We start from the raw sequence: 19,399 nt of genomic DNA on the forward strand, positions 1-19,399 counted from the left end.
CTTGACTGGCGGACACAGACTCCCCCACGTTCTAGCAAAGGGACCGTGGGGCCGCTGCGAGGTCTTTTCCCCGGATGGAGAGGGTTGCATCCTTCGACAGGCGGGGAAATGGCATGCGTTGGCTTGTCTAAGGGAGGTTCGGTCAACTTCCGCGCACGAACTCCGAGCAAATGAGGGTGTATGGGACGGCACAAACCCGGGGAAGACCCGCCATGACCGGGGAAATTGTGGGGAAACCGTGGGACTGGGGGCGGGTCTCGCGAGATGGACTGCGTTAATGCGGACAGCTCACCAAAATTCCACCGACGCAGTAGTCTTTGATGTCACCTCGTGGTACGGAGTAGCGATCAGCAACGCATTGCTCTGTTTGGGGTTAGTTGAGTGGTCCCTCGACAAAGAAGGGTGCGGGTAATGAATTCTGACCGATAGAACAAACATGTTCCCACCGGGACAGGCCAGTGGGGAAGTGGGGGGTTGTGCTCATCACCTACTCTGTAGTATGTTTGAAAACTGGGAGTGTAAGACAAGATGCAGTGAATTGTGCAGAGGACATCCAGATGGACCAAATCAATAAGTGACTTCGACTGAGCGATGATTCAAACCAAACAAACAGCAATTCAAACAAACCAGACAAACATGTTCCATCACTTCCATCACCGGTGCATCATCCTTCCATTACATCATCCGCATCACCACCCATGACTCGCATTCCATTCCAAGTCCCACCCACCGACTCTCATCATCATCATAATCATCATCATCATCGTCGTCATGAAACTTGAAAATCATGGATAGTATAAAAGGATCCGGCCAAAGGGTCTGGGTGGAGCGATCTTCAGGGTCTCTGCATTTTCCTGATCGACCAACCGACCGACCTGCGCAATGGCCGCTACTCTCATCCAAGACTCGGTTTTTGGCCATGCCATCCGCCTTCTCACCAGAAATCGCTGCTTTCGATACTCTGAAGAAAGAGATCCGCAACTATGGAAGCGATATATCAGCTTAGAGAAATCGGGCCAGATGGCTCACGAAGGTCGAGTCGACTCGGCCATCAATGTCCCCGACGAAGATTACCACTCTCCCCGTGAACACCTGTCTCGAATTCCCTCGACGGCATGGGAACACAGAGGCCACAATTTCCAGGGCTTGACGGGCGTACGAATCAACCCCGAGAAAGGCAAAGACGTCAATGTCATCGACTGGTGGGACGAGAATGATCAAGAGGTATGTGCGCATCCGTTCACATGCACACGCATCCACACGCATGTTGCACACAGACCAACCTAATATTGGCCCAGAATCCCCAGAACTGGCCCCTGTGGAAGAAGGTGTTCGTTACCTTCGAAATCTGCCTCCTGACCTTCAGCGTCTACATCGGGAGCTCCATCTTTACTCCGGGAATTGTGACAGTCACCAAAGAATTCCAGATCAGCCAAGTCGCTGCCACGCTGGGGTTGACGCTCTTCGTCGCGGGGTACGGACTCGGTCCGTTGATCTGGTCGCCCATGAGCGAAGTGCCCCAGATCGGACGCAATCCTGTCTATATCGCCACCCTCATCATCTTCGTGTGCCTCCAGGTGCCCACCGCGCTCGCCAAAAACTTGGGGACGTTGCTGGCGTTTCGATTCTTGACGGGGTTTTTCGGCTCTCCCGCCCTAGCCACCGTGCGTTTCTATCCATCTCAAAGAAAGAATCAGTACTAACTCTGAGCAGGGTGGCGCAACCATCTCCGACATGTTCCGCCCCGCGAAACGCGCCTACGCGATCGGTATCTGGGGAATCAGCGCCGTGTGCGGCCCCGTCATCGGACCCTTGGTTGGAGGATTCGCCGCGCAAGCCAAAGGCTGGACCTGGACCATCTGGGAGCTCATGTGGCTGTCGGGCTTCTCGCTGGTGATGCTCGTCTTCCTCCTGCCCGAGACCTCGTCGGCCAACATCCTGTACCGCCGAGCCCGTCGCCTCCGCAAACTCACGGGCCGCGAGAACCTGAAATGCGAGCCCGAGATCGAGAGCGAGGGGCTGATGGGCCGCGAATTGATCATGATCACGCTCGTTCGCCCGCTCACCCTCAACTTCCTCGAGCCCATGGTCTTCCTCCTCAACCTCTACATCGCGCTCATCTACGGCCTGCTGTACGTCTGGTTCGAGTCCTTCTCCATCGTCTTCGAAGAGATCTACGGCTTCAACCTGGGCCAGGAAGGCCTCGCCTTCATCGGCATCCTCGTGGGCGTCCTCCTCGTGCTGCCCCCGTACTACTGGTGGATGCACAAATACCTGGAACCCCGCTTCGACGAGAACGGCAACATCGCCCCGGAGGCCCGCCTCCCGCCCGCCATCGTCGGCGGCTGCTGCATTCCCATCTGCCTGTTCTGGTTCGGCTGGAGCGCCCGCCCCGACATCCACTGGATCATGCCCATCGTCGGCTCGGGGTTCTTCGGCCTCGGCGCCTTTCTGCTCTTCAACCCCGTGTTGAACTATCTGCCTGATGCGTATCCGGCGTACGCGGCGTCGGTCCTGGCGGGGAACGACCTGTTCCGGTCGGCGTTCGGCGCGGGGTTCCCCCTGTTTGCGTCGGCCATGTACAAGAATCTGGGCGTGGGGTGGGCCAGCTCCACCCTGGCGTTCTTGTCGATTGTCTTTATCCCGATTCCGTATGTCTTAATGAAGGTAAGCTTTCCCCTCTCCCTCCGCCCGGGTGATTGATAGCCTCTTGGGCGTGATACTGACGCGTTTGTGTTTAGTACGGAGAGACGTTGCGAAAGAAGCACAGTCGGTACGCGAGGAAGGACATATAAATCTGAGTTAGCGTCTTGCCCGAAGGAAAAGATAATAGAAGCAGTAGATGCATAGATGGGTAGTGGTCGAGCATGAATACTGTGCAATTCTCTGGGGAGTATATACAGCCTGTAAGATATGCATGTTTTCAAAATGGGGTCTAGAGTTCTTTTTCTATATAGACCAATATACGATACATTATGGATGACAAAACATCGCACCGGCAAGCTAACTGTACGCCGCCCATATAACAATAGCGGGATTATTGATCAACCTGCATCACGTATCAACGTTCACTACAGCAACCTCACGCCATAACGAGTGTCAGTCTCAATTTGCCGGATCGTGGCCTTCCGACGCATTTCCACAATACCCTACGTTTCTGCTATACTCTCTTCGATGGATCTTTTGTGAGGTGACGTTTGTGCTGACGTGCATTTCTGAGGATCCGCCCCGTCATGATTGGGCTTGATAATCACGAAAGCAGAACCGTTCGGGACTGCAGAATGTCTACTCCGTCGATAGAATTGATAGAATGAGGGACGTCGCGAGAGAGGAATTGCGCACCGACTCGATAGAATGGATGACTTGCTATAACGAATTGGAGGCGCTGGTCCAGTCAATTCGTTGGCTCGTGAGGTTACTGTAGGTAGTGCAATGCCTGCCGGGATGCCGCTCTGATAGTCTGGAACCAGTCAACGGTTTTGAAATGTATACATCGAATTAGCATATTTATATTGGATGTATAACATGTAGAATAGTACTCAGTCCGGAGGACATGTGATCAAACAGTTACCTAACATACATACAGAAACTTCACAAACGCTTGCGCTCCAGAACACCCGTCACACCCAACCGAAACACCCGTGACCCGCCCAGTCAGTCTCTCTAGCTCCAAACAACACTCCCAGGGAACACATTTACATCTTCCACTTGAAGGCGGGGTTGCGCCAGTCCAGATCCTGGATCTGCTCCTGCGAGAGGTCGGCCAAGGCGCGATCGATATCGATCTTCTCGCGGCGGTGGTTGTCCCAGCGCATCCACATCCACATCAGCGCGCCCAGGATCAGGGTCATGGAGGCGGTGGCCAGGTTGAGGCCGTTCCCGATGTGGTAGTCCGGGGCGTCGGAGGGGAGGAAGGACCAGGTGGAGACGAGGCCGCCGACGTTGCCGAACATGACGTTGGTGCCGATGGCGGCGGAGCGCGCGGTGTCGGAGACCACGTTGTTCGAGACGTGGGCGTTGCAGAGGGCGCCGAAGCTGAAGGCCCCCGCGGCGATGAGGAAGGTCGCGCCGTAGCGGACCTGCGGGTTGGTGCTGGCCAGGAACATGATGTAGCCCGTGATGGTGAGCGGCGGGGCGAGGACGAAGAACGGCAGGCGCCGGTCGAAGCGCCAGCTCAGGAAGGGGAAGAGCACCGTGAAGAAGGCGCCCACGATGTAGGGCGGCACCGTGTGCAGCTGCTGCGAGACGACGCTGCTGGTCGGGTAGATGGTGCGCACGATCGTCGGCGCGAAGAAGGCCAGGCCCTGAACCGTGACGTTGTTGAGCAGGAAGATGAACGCCGTGGTGAGGGTCGCCGGGCTGAAGATCCCCCGCATCATCTTGGCCTTGTCCATCTTGTCGAGCACCTCGGTCGTCGCGACGCGCTCGGACTTGATCCGCGCGGTGGCGAGGTCTTTTTGCTCCTGCGTGAGCCACCGCGCCGTCTCGGGCCGGTCCGTCAGCGTCACGAATGCGAGGAGCCCCAGCCCGATCGTGATGATCCCTTCGATGGCGAAGATCATGCGCCACGTGTGCAGGCTGCCGAAGTGGTCGATCTTGAGGATCGCCGAGGCCAGCAGCCCACCAAACGCCCCCGCCAGCGGGGCCATCACGATGTACAGCGATAAGTAGAAGGCCAGCTCCTTGCGACGGTACCAGCGCGAGAGGTAGTAGGCGATGCCAGGCAGCATGCCTGCTTCGAAGATTCCAAGAAGGAAGCGCACCCCGGCGGCGCTTTGCTTGTTCTGGACGAACGCCGTGCCCAGCGAACAGATGCCAAAGGCGACGGTCACCGCGGGGAGGAACCAGCCCGGGCCGATCAACTTGCAAGCGATGTTGGAGGGGATTTCGAAGAGGATGTAGGAGATGTAGAAGACTGAGAGGACGATGTTGTAGTCGTAGCCTGTGAAGCCTAGGTCTTTCTCGAGACCGGCCAGTTTGGCATTTCCTATGGTAGAGGGTGGTCAGAGGCACGCGCATTGTATCCTCTATGGAGCAATGCTTACCAATGTTGGCTCGATCGATGAAACAGAAGAGGTAGATGAGCGAAACAGTGGGGAGGATGAACAGGTCAATCTTGCGGCGCAGGCGGCGTTCTGCTGCTGGATCGAATTCGATCAACGCTCGTCCATACTGATCAGTGGCTGCGAGGCCTTGACCAGCGGCTTTGGAGGCATCTTGAGTGAAGACGTCTTCCTGGTGGTGGGTGATGCCTTTCTCAGAAGCCATTGAATCTTTTTGCATCGTTCAAGTCACGGTGCTCGAGGAAGATGGGGAAGATGGGGAAGATGGAAAGGGAGGCGGGAGGAAAGAAAGTGCGGAGGAGAGATCCTGCACCACCTTAGCAACCAACAACCAACTGTCCCAAATCGACCACTTTATAGCTTTCCTTCGCCTTCTCACTGCTCGTTAACGGCAATTTCAAACGGCAATAATAACAAGCGGTCCAGACTTTGCAATTCGCACCTTGACACGATAGGATTATAGTCGGGATGTCCGCGTCATGGTTATGACGGGCATCGGCTAGTCTGCGCGGTTCTTATCATGGCGTTTTTGCCAAGCATCTTTTTACGAGGGCCCAAAGAGTCTCTTCCTGTTCCATCCAGTGAATGGCCGTTCCACGTGTCTAGGGGACTCCCAACCGTGTGACTTCCCCCCCGATCATCACGGCTGGAGAGATTGGAGCCACCCCTTGAGAACCAATCAATGATCCGGGGAGAAGATCAGAGTTCGCATCAATCCAGTACAGACAGTTAGCCGAAGAGGAAGACGACGAGAGACGAGGGTTAAGGAAGCAGGTGGCAGCTTTCCCCGCGTTTGGCCCAACCCCGCAACCCCGGACTGGCCAAGACCTGACAGGAGTCCCTTGTCCGTGGGAAATCTCCCTTGGCAAAAGGTTTGATACATGATCGGAAAGTCTCTGCAGTCTTCTTGGGTGAATTAGCCGAGGCAGACGGTATTCTCACGGAGGAGACCAAGGTGTGCAATTGCCGGTGTACGTCGATTTGGGCCTGAAACGTCGTATTGAACGAGTCAAAGAGGAATCGATGACAGACACACCCGGAGAGTTGGTGGTTGGATTTGGATCTTGGCAGCGTGACACATCCCAACCAGCGGAGGATATAGAGGCCAACGACAACGATACCAACTCAACTCTAGTCGGAATATCCGAGATTCTCGCCACTGACAATGGCTCAAGCGCTTTGTGATCTTGCCCCCGGACAAAGGGAGAGGGGAGAGGTCCTTTGAGCCCAGTGGCGTTGCCAAGAAACTCTCCGCGATGCCATCCAGTCGCTCCGCCGTGGCGTTGGACAGATGCCCTCCAGCTTGAGAAAGTCAAGCTAGCACGGTCCAGATCGTCGAGATTTCCGTTTTGATCCGGATGTCTGGTTTCCAGGAAATGCCATGCTTCAAGATTTTCCTTCTCTCGCTAAACTTTTGCTATACTCTTGACCAGTCTCAGGTTTGAAAACAGAGATTAGCAATATAGCTTGACAGGTCTAGGCGACTTTGACCAGCACCAGCGCCAACGCCAACGCCAGAAAGAGTGTTGGGAAGTGATAGCCTAGGAGCCATGCATTTGGATCACTTGTTGTAGCACCAGCAACAAGCTTCAGCCTTCATAACCTGGCTGCAGACCTGAACATATATTTTTTCCGTGCCCAACCCACGGTATCTCAGCTTTAGTCGAGGGCTTTGCAAAAGTGGTATACATCATTGCCATTGCAGCTCGAAGATGTAAATAAACGGAACTGAATTTTATCTCACACACATCGATGGAAGTGGTTGTAGTCAAGCTGTAGAAGAAACCTCTTGGTCGAGTCCGTCTTTCAGGCTAGGACGGATCTGGCCCGGAATAACGGATCAATTCACGTGATCTAAATCCGATCCTCTCAACTGCCTCCCAATGAATGACGCATCACGATGAACCTTCCATTTTAACAAGACACAACGACTCAACCAGCCAACTTGCCCAGTGTAAATGGCTGACGCCGAGTCCCCGGCTCAATCAACGGGTTGGCGGATCGCCAAGGCGTGTCAGGAGTGCAGGAAGCGGAAGATCAAATGCAACGGAGTCAACCCCTGCAAAACCTGCCAATTGCGGGGGACCCCGTGCATCTACCGCGATGTCATCCGCCAGCGGAGGAAGAGATACCAGTATCAAGGGAGGCTCGATCCTGACAGGCCTGGGTCTGATGGGGCCACCACTGCCACTACCACTACCCGGCCCGACGAAGGCAGTGCTGCGCGGCAGCCGTGGTCTCCCGGTCCGTCACACCACCACGCACAAGCACAAGCACAAGCACAAGCACAAGCACAAGCACAAGCACAAGTACAAGCACGTCGGCGGAACCCATCGGTCAGTTTGAACGTCAACAACAGCGTCTCAGCCACCCACATGACATCGCCCTCATGCAAGGTCCAACTGTACTATGGCTCCACCTCGCACTTTGCCCTCATGCACGAGGTCTACAGAGGCTTGGTGGCAAACAGTCAGTCGGCCGAGGTGGATCGGCCCCAGGGTGAGGTCGAAGAAGCCGGGGCCGGCTTGGACATGTTCAGCTTTCGCCGGATCTTCTTCGGCACACCCACAGATTCCCATGATGCAAACAAGACCCTGGCGGGCTTGGATTCTCAGCTGTTGTTCTTGCCCTATGAGCTAGCCAAATGCTTTCTCGAACGGTACTTGGCTACCCTGCACAATCTGGCCCCCATGTGGCCCAAGGAAGAATTCTATTACCAGCTGGCTCAGATGTATGGCCAAGGGCCGGATGCTCGCCCCGATAAGGTTACCCAGTCAATTCTGCTTGTGGCCATGGCGATTGGAGCATTAGCCACTCAGCATCACAGTTGGGGTGATACGCTATACGACCGCGTCAAGCTAGCCATGCATTCACTTGAGGATGTCGTGAACTTACAGACCATTCAACTGGCGATCATCATGATAAGTGGTCTTCTAGACTGTTGCGAGACGACGACACTGACTTCTCTTGCTAGCACGCTCACTACCAAAGCGAACAGGGCCGGCCCAACTCAACATTCCTGCTCGTGGGCACCGCTACACGAAAGGCTATCTCAGCTGGGTTGCACAAGGAAGCCCCAAGCACGGGCGAAGACGCCGCCGATAGCACCGAAGAACGACGTGCGACGTTCTGGTCCCTCTGCTTCTACGAGATGTAAGAGACCAGCCTCTGTCATGTACTGTGTCTTGCTCGCCGCTGATTTAATGCAAAGCTGGACGTGCTTCCATCTGGGACGACCAAGCTCACTGTCATTGAAGGATGCCAGTATCGCTCCTCCTGAGGATTCTTTCCTCCAGGTCCTCATCAGCCTTGGCAAGATTGTTGCCCGATCAGCGTCTGAGATGTACGGCCGCCGCCATGAGTCCTTGCTGCAAATGTGGAAGATTGCTAGATCGATCATCGACGAGCTCCGCGGATTCGACTGCTTGATGAGACAAGCGCTGGGCTTTGGGCTGGATAAATGTGCCCAGCCAGGGAGCTTGGGGGTGCGACAGATCATTGCGACCACTCGTAAGATACGTGAAACCAGGATTCTGACGGAGTTGCTGATTGCTACAGTATATTATCACACAATTCTTCTCACCTTTCGGCCATTTCTGATATTTCGTGGACGGTGGCAACAGGATATGAAACGGTCATCATGCGTTGCGGCGACGAAACGAGCGACTGAAATTCCCTCATGGCTCAACGAAGCCTGCAACCAAGCCCTCAGCGCTGCATGCAGGACCATTCATCATTTATGCGAAGCATCGGCATGCAATGAACTGGTCAGAGTATGTTGTTTTTTGAACGTTCTATTAGAGCATCACAAAGCTGATGACTTTTTATAGGAACTGCGGTATCATGGCTATTTCCTAGGCAACTCATCTTTTGCGCTCATGTACGACCTCATGCACGGTGAGAATCTTGCGGCCACACATTTGCCTTGGATACATGCTGCCGTGCAAGGCATGTCGCAGATGCGGCCTGGGGATCCGATCAAGAGTTCTATCACCGCCATTCAGACTGTCCTAAGGAAAATCCACCCCTCGTACGAGTGGGTAGCACCGGAGACGACCAAAAGCCAGATATATGATTATGAGCACACGCCCCCTGTAAACCCACAGCACCATCCGACTTCCGCCTCCAACCAAGGGCAGAGCCTCATGCCAATGGCTACACCCGGGGATCCGGCGGTAGCAGGGAACCTCCCCATGCTGTCTAATCTACAAGGGAATCTGTTACAGGATGGCATACGCATCCCCAGCGGTAGCGTCGGCAGTGGAGATGATCTTCTCGATTTCACCCAATCCGACATGGGCTGGGACTTTGATTTCTCCACGATGGATCTGGAGGCTTTCTTCTCCATCAATGCAGATATAGACCCGATGGCGTTTTGAAAGAGTGCCTGGCGCATGATCGAACACTGTCCTTTTGCGGCTGTGACATGCAAGGCCTGGCACACTGCGCTGCTTGGGCGACGCTGGCATTGGGGCCTACCTTTGCCGCTCCCCTTTGCTACGGGTACAGTACATATCGGCGAAAGACAAAAGAGACAGGACTAGTTGATCCTTCGGTACCCAGGATTTGGAATAGCTCATTTGGCCGGCGAGCGGTTGAAGATCTGGACGAATGGAATACGCGACAACAGCGTGGACTACCACCCCTGGACCTCAATAGCCAAGATTCGATACAGACGTACAGCGCGCTCGATGCATGGCAATGCATTCGAGCCATTTCCTTGATTTGAGCCGGTAGATCAGCCTAGCGCTGGTACCCGGCGATGATACATCAATCGCGGGTACGGGGTGAACCGGGCGGTGTTAGGTATTGTGGGTTTCAGGTTTCCTTCCGTGCCGATAGGACAGTTCATCCCTGGTCTAGGAATCGGATACTACCGATCGATATGTGGGATGGATCACTGGCCTGCCAACTTTTTATTCTTTCCCACATGTGAGGCTAGAAAGGTGCTCTTCGGACATGCAGACAGCGGATCATGCAGCTGTCTCAGAAGCACGATGATAGCTCACTTTTCCACGCCTGTTTCTACTGTCTAAAGACCTTCTAGATACGGAGTACTCCGTACTTTCCATCTCTATAGTTCAATCTATAGTTAGGTGTTGGTCTAGCCCCGATGGGTAAAAGTACTTTTTCCCACTAACTAGTAGTTTCTAGTAGTTTGGTGGGGTGGGGATAATTACCATCTGGGACCTGGGACCTTGGAGATACGTTGAGAGTGCAATTCGCAGTGCCTGCGAGGATTTACCATTATGAGGGATTTCTAAGATTTCAAATCGTGAATCATCACCATGAATATTAACTAATAACATAACTAATCATGAGTAGATAATCAATAATCTGTTGCCTCAGGCACACGGGGTGTTGAAAGCGGAGAGATGAGGCAAGAACCTCAAGAACCGAACTTAGAAGTGAAAGAAGCTGCTGAAATTGAGAATGAATGAAGGCAACCACACCAGGCCACCAGGCCACTAGGCCGGCACGGGCGGGAATCGGGATTGAAGCCGCGAGCTGCGGGCGACTTTGTTGTTACTTCGTTCTTCGTTCTTCGTTCCCCCGACGATCGCCTAGTCTATTTTCTCTTCTTCTCTTTCTCTCCCTTCCTTTCCTCTTTGCCTTTTCCGGCCACATCGTGCACAACTCTATTGATTGAAGTCAACTGTGGAGTTCTCGCTAAGTTTCTTTTTTTTTTTCCCCTCTTATCGTTTTGCTCGTGAGCACAGTTACATCCGTCCTTCCTTCCATCTATCTATTCAGTTATCCACTTTCCACCGATCCCACATTCCCACTACAACCTCCCCTCTCGCGCAATCTCCACGAAGCCCCATCGCCGGTCCCTCCACTCCCCGAGCCCGCTTTCTCGGGAAAGAATTCCTCCCAAGCATCTCGCTAGGCTTCTCCGATTGACAGATATCCTTATTCTGCGCCTCGCAGGGAATACTTCGGAGCCGAATTTCTTCCCCCACAGGAAGCTTTTCGGCCGGATCATGCGCTCAGAGTCGTCATGGTCGAACCGTGGATCACCAACGGTCGTTCCCGGGAATTCACTAGGTAGAAAGCCAACGCACCGAGTGATTTGGGGCCGTCGATGATCCCCTTACCCAAGCTGCGACCCTATGAGCGGATACGCTGGACGGCCTAGACCCATTTCCGCACCGACTCCACTTCTAAGCCCACTTGGCTGCTGGGCTGGGGGGGCTTTCCTGTTCAGCTCCGACGGTGGCCAATTTCTCAACTTTATTTGACCTTCAAAGCTGCGCGGCAATCTCGGCCCTTTGCACGCACTCACACGATATAGCCTAACCTCTTCGCTGTGCCTGTCATTCTTCCTCATCATCTTCCTTCCCACCGCGGTCGTCGGATGAGCTCGTATCATCACTTGCGATGCCATAAGGACTCTGGCTTTCAGCTATTGCGAATAGCGACGTGCTAGCTCTGCCCTCGATGGCTCCAGATCAGACCAAGTAGGATCTCTTCTTGCCGCTATCTGACGGCCCCAACCGGCCTTTTGCCTTTGCCATCCCACTGCACTGGACAATCGACTAACAAGTTGGACTCTTGGGCAGGGTATTCAGCTTCCAGGCTATAGACCGCACGGATGGCCTGCCGCAGCCGCTGTCGGCGTCGTCGCCAGCCGACAAGCCAGACAGCTCATCGAAACCTCGTCCCCCTCCAGACCCAACCCTGACCGCTCTTTCTCGGCTCGGTGTCTTGCAACTGAACTGCAAATGTGCGTTTGTGGCGTCATTCGAGAACGGGCAGACGCACGTCATCGCGGAAGCAGGGTCGTCTGTTCTCGGAGACAACGAGGCATCTGCTCTAGGACTCATGACATTAGGTCTACGCTCCGACGAGGAGGTGATATCTCATTCCCACCATCCACCCAAGGACACATGCACCATTATCCGAGATATTTCCGTGCAGACCGACGTCAAACCACACGCTTTCCTGCAACAGCATCCCCGTGCCAGGTTCTATGCGGAGGTTCCGGTATGCAGCTCATCCGGGGAAGTCATTGGTACATATGGTGCTGTAGATACTCAGGCTCGGCCATCTTTTGGCGAGGTCGAATTGGCGGGTCTTCATGAAATTTCCAATTCGGTAGCACACCACCTGGAATACGTCCGGGCTGCGCGTCGCCAACTCCAGGCGGACCGGTTACTTACGGGGCTTACAGCTTTTGCTCAAGGCCAGGCCAGTACACAAAACGCCGATTGGAGCAGTCGGCGGAAGAGCATCGCATCGAACAGGATTTCGCTTCGGTCCCTGGATGTGCCAGACATTGCTCGTCTGTCGGTCTCGTCCACGGCGACCCGGGAAGTCTCACCTTCTTCGGGTAGACAGCCGGGAAATGCTCAGGACTCGTCCTTCTTTCAGCGTCGACCCTCAGGCACCCCTAAGGCGGCCTCGCCCTGGGAACAGTCGCAAAATCCCAGGAAAAGGTCGGATGACACGAACAGACTGGTGATTGTCCCAGAATATACCGCCACCTCGGAGAAAACCTCACAACTTTTCACTCGTGCCAGTGCTCTGTTACAAGAGTGCATGGAGTTGGATGGGGTCATCTTCGTAGATGCATCCCGGACTAATTCCCGCAGGTAAGGCGTAAAGTCCTCACACAGTAAACTATCTACCTAACGTGGACACAGTAGCTCGACTGCTAGCGTAGGTGACTGGGACATGCTCTCCAGAGATAGTGACTTGGGGATGTCCAGTCGCTCGCCAAGTCTCTCCTCTCATGGACAATGGGCCGAGCGGTCATGCGAGACGTTGGGTCTCGCCACATCCGACCGGGTGAGCGAGAGCACTGCCAACTCGCTTCGACCAGCATTGACCGAGGGCTTGTTCCATGATCTTTTCAACGCTTGCTCCTACGGGGAGATCTTCAACCCTCCACAGTCAATCAATCTTTCACCGCCTAACTCACTGCTGAATCGTCGCAACAGCCAATCCCGGAAGGAGAGCGACGTTACTTTGCGTCAGTCGGTCGAGACTCGGCTGGCACAAACGTATCCCGAAGCCCGGTCCTTCATCTTTCTGCCGTTGTGGAACTGGAGCAAATCGCGCTGGCTCGCCGGGACACTGATATGGACCTGTGACGAAGATCGCTTGTTCGACCAGGACGATCTTCACTTCCTGAAAGTGTTTGGTGACTCTGTGACTTGCAAGTATTGTCAGATTGACTGGACCGCGACCGAGAAATCCAAATCGGATCTGCTCTCCTCAGTGAGCCATGAACTGCGGTCGCCGTTGCACGGCATGCTGACAAGCACGGAGCTTCTGCAGTCGACTGGGCTTGAGTCCGCTCAGCAGGACATGGTTACCATGATTGAGACGTGCGGTCTGACATTGCTGGATACCGTGAACCATCTGTAAGTTCAGCTACATGATATCTCACCAATCGACTGACTTTTCCCAGGCTTGACTTCACGAAGATCAACAACCTATCCCTTGTGCACAAGAAAGCCGGGGCCAATGGAAGTGCACTTGACAATCTGATGACCGATTTCGACCTGGACACGCTCATAGAGGACGTGGCCGACTCTTTGTATGTCGGCCATCGCTCTCTCATTAATGCTTCCAAGATTGCGGGCCGGTACCTGCAGACCGGCACATCTATGACGAGTGGAGCTGCAAAGACCAACAACCCCGATGATCTGTCGGTCATTATTCAGATCGAGGATCTCGGCTCGTGGAACATTCAGTCATTATCAGGTGGCTGGCGCCGGATTGTGATGAACATCCTGGGCAATGCTTTCAAGTTCACTCGGTCGGGATATATCGAGATCTCCTTGGCGAAGAAGGTGCATAGAGATGTGGGATCCAAGAAGGTCTTCGCGCACTTTTCTGTGAAAGACACTGGATGTGGAATTGCGCCTGAGTTTCTTGAGCATCAGCTGTTCACGCCATTCGCACAGGAGAACATATTGACCGAGGGGGTGGGATTGGGCTTGAGCGTGGTGAATCAGGTCGTCACGTACCTGGGAGGGGAGATAGAAGTCAAAAGCAATGTTGGCGTTGGAACGCAAGTCGACGTCTATGTGCCTCTGGACTTTGTGGCGGAGACCTTCGCGCCGTCTGAACCTGTTCCTAGCTCGATTACGCGGGTTTCGTTGGTCGGATTGAACGCCTATGCAGACTTGAGACAAGCCCCGGACGGGCTTCTGCGGCCAGAGGCAAAGCGCAAATTGGCTCTGCGGAGCGCGTTGAGCAATGTGCTGTTGAGTCAACCTGGGTGGATGCTGTCATTTGCCGACTCGATCGACAAAGCATCCGGCGACATTGGGGTGATCGAGGAGTCCGCGCTGAAGGCGCTGCACGAGAAGGGCGGGACTCAACTGAAGTTCAACACAGTCATTGTGATCGGGGAACAGGGTATTTCAATCCCGCCCGACCTCACGATCGAGGGTGCCGACGTGATCTACATCCCGCAGCCGTAAGTATCAGCCCGTGATCCGGCGACAGTCCCTTGCTGACAGTCGAATAGTATCGGTCCGCGGAAGATCATCCAGGCCTTGCAAAGGATCAATGAAGCTCGCCCGCAGGCTCCTTCGGCGGAGCAGGATTACATCATTGGTCCATTCTCCGGTGCTCAGCGCGGACGCAGCCTGTCGGATGCCTTCGCCCTGGCCAAGGGATCCGAGTCGCCACCAGTGGTGCGGGAGAATGTGTCCGACTTCGCGCCGGACATGTCGCAGAAATCGAAACAAAATGACCTTCACGTGTTAATCGTCGACGACAATGATATCAATGTCAAGGTACGTCATGAGTTTCCACGAGACTGTTGTTGGGTTGTCCTCTAGGTCCATGCGCTAACAGTTCTAGGTCTTGACCACCTTCATGCGCAAAATCGGCTGCAGTTATGAGACCGCCACCGATGGCCTTATCGCGTTGGAAAAGTTCAAGGCGTCGACGAAACACTTTGATTACATTCTTATGGGTATGCCAGCGCTCTTTCCATGCTCCTCATGCTCCTCAGGCTCCCCACCAGGATAGCTACTGACGGCGAAACCCCAGACATCTCCATGCCTGTCATGGACGGTATCGAATCCTCCAGCAAGATGCGGGAATTCGAGGAGGAGACCTCGCGCCCGCGCACGGCCATCATGGCGGTTACCGGGGTGGCGTCGAGCGAGATGCAGCAGCAGGCCTTCGCGGCGGGGATCGACGACTATCTGGTCAAGCCCCTGTCGCTTCACGACTTGAAACGAATAATGAATATTGCATGATTGTGTTTGCGGGGCAGGAGCTATGGTGCGGGGTGAAAAGTGCGGGATCGTCATCTATAGAGCCCATGTTTTGATGTTGGTGTTGGTGGTGGTGTTGGGGGTGGGGGATACTTCCGGTTTGCTTTTTGGTTTCCTGCGGGGATTTAGATGTATACCTAAACTAGACGCATTGGATGGCTTGCTTGCTTGCTTGCTTGCTTGCTTGGCTTGGCTGATAGGAGTTGAGGTAGCTTTAGGCAGTCAACACATTTACTTGGAAAGTTGTTGTCCCTACATGGCAAGATGCATGTACCGTCCTGCAGTCCTGGTATGATACCGGTATGATACTCGCACTGCATTGTTTGCATCGACTGGGCCAGACTTGGGGTCACGGGCGACATGTCATGTGACCCAGACCTGCAGATAACCGTGAAGGTCAGATGACTTCACCGCCGGCCCAATCACGGTTAGCGGCGGCGATCTCCGACGAGGAGCGAGGCTTCGGCTTCTTCCTCTTCCTGCTGGCCTCTCTGTATACTTAGTCAACTGTCGTCCCTTGTCCTACCTTCCTCGGCCTCCTTGCTTCTATATTTCCCCATTTCCCCTCTGTGCCTTATCTTTCTTTGTCTAACTTTATATTCGAAGACTTCGACCTTCCCAGCGAAATCTCCTATAACCAATTGACTGCACCTGCACTCCTCTTCAAGCGGGGAACCCAGCCCGTCAACACCTCCCACCCAACTCACGATGACCACCCGCTACCGCGTTGAATATGCCCTCAAGTCCCACCGACGGGACCAATTGATCGAGTGGATCAAAGGCCTTCTGGCAGTACCCTTCGTCCTGCACTCGCAGCCCACCGCCGTCTACCAGGAGCACAGCGAGAACCTGATCGCCGTCGCCGCCGACACCCACCAACGCTATGCGGAGATCTTCCGGGACGTGGAGAAGCTGATCCGCGACCACATCACGCACCAGGCCCAGGAGGCGCCCGGCAAGTCCAAGCTCAAGCTGCTGGTGCCGACGGTGGGCTCGTTCTTCACGCCGCTGTTCCTGGAAGACGCCTTCAACTACCAGGACCGGCAGCGGTTCATCAGCCGGCGGCGGTTCGTGGCGCCCTCGTTCAACGACGTGCGGCTGATCCTCAACTCGGCGCAGCTGTTCGGGCTGGCCCGCACCACCGGCGTCGACCTGGTCACCTTCGACGGCGACGTCACCCTCTACGACGACGGCGCCTGCCTGACCGACGACAACCCCGTCATCGCCCGCATCACCCGCCTCCTCCGCGCCGGCCGCAAGGTCGGCATCGTCACCGCCGCCGGCTACACCGAGGCCGCCAAGTACTACGAGCGGCTGCGCGGCCTGCTGGACGCCATGCACGCCTCCCCCAGCCTGACCGACGCCCAGCGCGCCGGCCTCGTCGTCATGGGCGGCGAGAGCAACTTCCTCTTCCGCTACGACCACCACTCCCCCCACCGCCTCGTCTACGTGCCCCGCTCCGAGTGGGTCCTCGAGGACATGCGCGCCTGGCAGGACGCCGACATCACCGAGCTGCTCGACATCGCCGAGTCCTCCCTCCGCGCCTGCGCCGCCAACCTCAGCCTGCCCGTCGCCGTCCTCCGCAAGGACCGCGCCGTCGGCGTCTACCCGCTCGACCGCAGCAAGATCACCCGCGAGCAGCTCGAGGAGACCGTCCTCGTTGTGCAGAATACCGTCGAGCGCTCGCCCGTCGGCTCCCGGCTGCCGTTCTGTGCTTTCAACGGTAAGCGCCCCTTTTTCACCTGCCCAGTACCACTGGGCCCTAAGTCACAAGGGAGAGGCTTCCCGGGGGAGAACCCCCGGACCCCCCTTTCTTTCAACTTCCCAGCAAAGCTCAATTAGAGTGACCCATGAACAGCCGCGAAGGTAGTACTAACAGCTTGTCAGGCGGCAACGACGTGTTCGTGGACATCGGCGACAAGTCCTGGGGTGTGCGGGCGTGCCAGAAGTACTTCGGCGGCATCGAGCCCGCGCGCACGCTGCACGTGGGCGACCAGTTCCTGTCGGCGGGCGCCAATGATTTCAAGGTGAGTGGGGGTCGCGTCTTTGGTCGAACAGGCAGGCTGACAGAATGCCAGGCGAGGCTGGCGTCGACCACGGCGTGGATTGCGAGTCCGGCGGAGACGGTGCAGCTCCTGGACGAGCTGGATGAGCTGGAAGGGCTGTCGTAGGATCTGGCGATTGTGTTTGTAGTTGCTTGTCGGGCTCGTATTGCCCGCAGCAGAAGTCTAACGACCTAATTCTTTGTTGTGATTTATCAGCGTTCGTTTGTCAGGGAGCGATGCTTTATAATCAACGCCGGTTGCCGCGCGCGATTTCCAAGCCGGGCCTGCTTGTATCACTAATCTCGATCCACGTATTCGCAAGCAAGTCAGTGCTGCTTAGTAGACTCTGGATTGTCGGTCTGCGATCTGCAGCAAAGTGGGTCGACACGCGCGCGCAAGCTTTCCGCCTGGTTAGTCGCACAGGCACCTCGCACCCACCCCAGCCAAGGTTACAGAGTAACTTATAAGATGGTGGAACGGGTAGACAATAAACCCACCGACATCCGACTCCACCGTACCTTAAATCATCTACATTCTACATCCTCCCCTCACAAGGGCACCAAAAGAAGTAAAAAATGCCAACCGTGCTAATCCTCGGCGCCTCCGTCGCCGGCCTGCCCATCGCGCACGCCCTCCTCAAAAACAACGCCACCACCACCAAGAAAACCAAAGTCATCCTCGTCAACCCCTCGCCCGACTTCTTCTGGATGATCGCCGCCCCGCGCATCCTCGCCAAGCCCGCCGCCTTCCGGCCGGAGCAGTACCTCATCCCCATCGCGCCGGGGTTCGCCGCCTATCCCGCGGGCGAGTTCGAGTTCGTGGAGGGCGCCGCGACGGCGGTGGACTTCGCGGCGAAGAGGGTGAGCGTTGCGCTGGCTGCGTCTTCGTCTACCGCAGGGACGAAGACGAGGGAGCTTGGGTATGACTACCTCGTCCTCGCGACGGGGAGTACCACGCCTTCTTCTGTTGCTGCCGATTCTGGGACCGCGGCGCTGTACCCGTTCAAGCCCCCGCCCCCTTCGCCTGCCCCTTCCAACCCCACCCCCGCCCCCCTAGGGGAGTTGATCCGCAGCGCGCAATCGACCATCCAGAAGGCGAAGCGGATCGTCATCGGCGGCGCGGGGCCGATCGGGCTCGAGACGGCGGGCGAGCTCGCTGACCTCCCGCATAAGCCCTCTATAACTCTGATCTCCGCTGCGGAGCGGATACTCCCAGGACTAACAGAGGGCGCGGGCCGGACAGCAGCGACACAGCTCGCAGCGAAGGGGGTGCACGTTGTGACCGGACGGAAGGTCCAGAGCTACTCCCCGACGGAGGGGGTCGTGACGCTTGACAACGGCGAGACCCTCGAGACGGAGGTGTATATCCCGACGACCGGGGTGCTTCCGAACAGCGCCTATCTGCCGCGGGAGGTGCTGGATGAGAAGGGGTGGGTGGTGGTCGACGAGGAGCTGCGCGTGCACGGGCCGGCGGTGGAGGGGGTCTGGGCCGCGGGCGATCTCACCGCGCATCCGGGGCGGTTGGCGCAGCGCGCCGGCGAGCAGGCGGCCATTGTGGCGCATAATCTGGTCGTGGAAATTGGTGGGACTGGCAGGAGGAGACGCTTTGCGCCGGGCAGGGCGATGATGGTCGTGCCCATTGGGGCGGCGGGGGGCACCGGGGAGTTGTGGTTTGGGTGGGTGCCCTTTGCTTGGTTGGTGAGGTTGGTCAAGGGGAGGGATTTCTTCATCGCTAAGGCTAGAGGCCTTGTTTTTTCTTGATTGTTATCTTATAGCCAGAGGGGGGTCCGGGGGTCTCCCCCGGTACTTATATCTTCAGTTTCCTTTAAAGGGTGTATGTTTGAGTTAACTGAGCAGGGGGGGGTACGGGGGGTCTCCCCCCATTACTTTCTTATATTTACTTAATTTTCCAATAGGTTAATGCTATTTTATTAAAGAGGGGGGTTCGGGGGTCTCCCCGGGTATTTTGTATTTATATCTCTCGTCGTTAGGGGATTATGCTTGATTTAAATAAGAAGGGGGGGTACGGGGGGTCTCCCCCCGTTACA

At 55.8% G+C, this 19,399-nt stretch overlaps 6 protein-coding genes across 6 annotated transcripts; 5 read left to right on the forward strand and 1 right to left on the reverse strand.

The window, feature by feature from the left end:
- The first annotated feature begins 697 nt into the window (after positions 1–697).
- Positions 698–2,836, forward strand: BO66DRAFT_393440 (MFS transporter). Its single transcript, XM_025647762.1, has 3 exons — positions 698–1,224; positions 1,299–1,664; positions 1,714–2,836. Exons 1-3 carry the CDS (start codon positions 883–885, stop codon positions 2,701–2,703), a joined length of 1,698 nt encoding a protein of 565 aa, XP_025501821.1. The 5' UTR covers positions 698–882; the 3' UTR covers positions 2,704–2,836.
- Positions 2,837–3,695: 859 nt separating this feature from the next.
- BO66DRAFT_327963 (putative MFS transporter) lies at positions 3,696–5,268 on the reverse strand (the record flags this gene model as incomplete). Its single annotated transcript, XM_025643971.1, has 2 exons — positions 3,696–4,987; positions 5,046–5,268. The coding sequence occupies 2 exons, from the start codon at positions 5,266–5,268 to the stop codon at positions 3,696–3,698; spliced, it is 1,515 nt and encodes a 504-aa protein (XP_025501822.1).
- A 1,367-nt stretch (positions 5,269–6,635) lies between these two features.
- On the forward strand, positions 6,636–9,501 carry BO66DRAFT_137649 (Zn(II)2Cys6 transcription factor). The gene is made up of 4 exons (XM_025642031.1): positions 6,636–7,984; positions 8,050–8,216; positions 8,275–8,836; positions 8,894–9,501. The coding sequence occupies exons 1-4, from the start codon at positions 7,022–7,024 to the stop codon at positions 9,440–9,442; spliced, it is 2,241 nt and encodes a 746-aa protein (XP_025501823.1). The 5' UTR covers positions 6,636–7,021; the 3' UTR covers positions 9,443–9,501.
- Positions 9,502–11,658: 2,157 nt separating this feature from the next.
- On the forward strand, positions 11,659–15,540 carry BO66DRAFT_421874 (uncharacterized protein; the record flags this gene model as incomplete). The annotated part of the gene is made up of 7 exons (XM_025649999.1): positions 11,659–11,677; positions 11,737–12,601; positions 12,710–13,432; positions 13,480–14,496; positions 14,548–14,818; positions 14,886–15,000; positions 15,078–15,540. 7 exons carry the CDS (start codon positions 11,659–11,661, stop codon positions 15,287–15,289), a joined length of 3,222 nt encoding a protein of 1,073 aa, XP_025501824.1. The 3' UTR covers positions 15,290–15,540.
- A 274-nt stretch (positions 15,541–15,814) lies between these two features.
- Positions 15,815–17,511, forward strand: isn1 (IMP 5'-nucleotidase ISN1). Its single transcript, XM_025647763.1, has 3 exons — positions 15,815–17,030; positions 17,195–17,334; positions 17,386–17,511. The coding sequence occupies exons 1-3, from the start codon at positions 16,016–16,018 to the stop codon at positions 17,476–17,478; spliced, it is 1,248 nt and encodes a 415-aa protein (XP_025501825.1). The 5' UTR covers positions 15,815–16,015; the 3' UTR covers positions 17,479–17,511.
- A 335-nt stretch (positions 17,512–17,846) lies between these two features.
- On the forward strand, positions 17,847–19,126 carry BO66DRAFT_393444 (NAD(P)/FAD-dependent oxidoreductase). Its single transcript, XM_025647764.1, has one exon. The coding sequence runs from the start codon at positions 17,928–17,930 to the stop codon at positions 19,110–19,112; it is 1,185 nt and encodes a 394-aa protein (XP_025501826.1). The 5' UTR covers positions 17,847–17,927; the 3' UTR covers positions 19,113–19,126.
- The last annotated feature ends 273 nt before the right edge of the window (positions 19,127–19,399 follow it).

The sequence above is a fragment of the Aspergillus aculeatinus genome (assembly GCF_003184765.1).
Source record: "Aspergillus aculeatinus CBS 121060 unplaced genomic scaffold BO66scaffold_38, whole genome shotgun sequence".
Lineage (NCBI taxonomy): Eukaryota > Fungi > Ascomycota > Eurotiomycetes > Eurotiales > Aspergillaceae > Aspergillus > Aspergillus aculeatinus.

Coding starts and splice junctions, on each gene's coding strand:
- BO66DRAFT_393440 (XM_025647762.1), top strand. CDS start 883: ATGGCCGCTACTCTCATCCAAGACTCGGTTTTTGGCCATGCCATCCGC. Junction 1,225..1,298: donor GGGACGAGAATGATCAAGAG/GTATGTGCGCAT, acceptor ATATTGGCCCAG/AATCCCCAGAACTGGCCCCT. Junction 1,665..1,713: donor GCTCTCCCGCCCTAGCCACC/GTGCGTTTCTAT, acceptor AACTCTGAGCAG/GGTGGCGCAACCATCTCCGA.
- BO66DRAFT_393444 (XM_025647764.1), top strand. CDS start 17,928: ATGCCAACCGTGCTAATCCTCGGCGCCTCCGTCGCCGGCCTGCCCATC.
- isn1 (XM_025647763.1), top strand. CDS start 16,016: ATGACCACCCGCTACCGCGTTGAATATGCCCTCAAGTCCCACCGACGG. Junction 17,031..17,194: donor GCCGTTCTGTGCTTTCAACG/GTAAGCGCCCCT, acceptor ACAGCTTGTCAG/GCGGCAACGACGTGTTCGTG. Junction 17,335..17,385: donor CGGGCGCCAATGATTTCAAG/GTGAGTGGGGGT, acceptor ACAGAATGCCAG/GCGAGGCTGGCGTCGACCAC.
- BO66DRAFT_137649 (XM_025642031.1), top strand. CDS start 7,022: ATGGCTGACGCCGAGTCCCCGGCTCAATCAACGGGTTGGCGGATCGCC. Junction 7,985..8,049: donor TTCAACTGGCGATCATCATG/ATAAGTGGTCTT, acceptor CACGCTCACTAC/CAAAGCGAACAGGGCCGGCC. Junction 8,837..8,893: donor CATGCAATGAACTGGTCAGA/GTATGTTGTTTT, acceptor GACTTTTTATAG/GAACTGCGGTATCATGGCTA.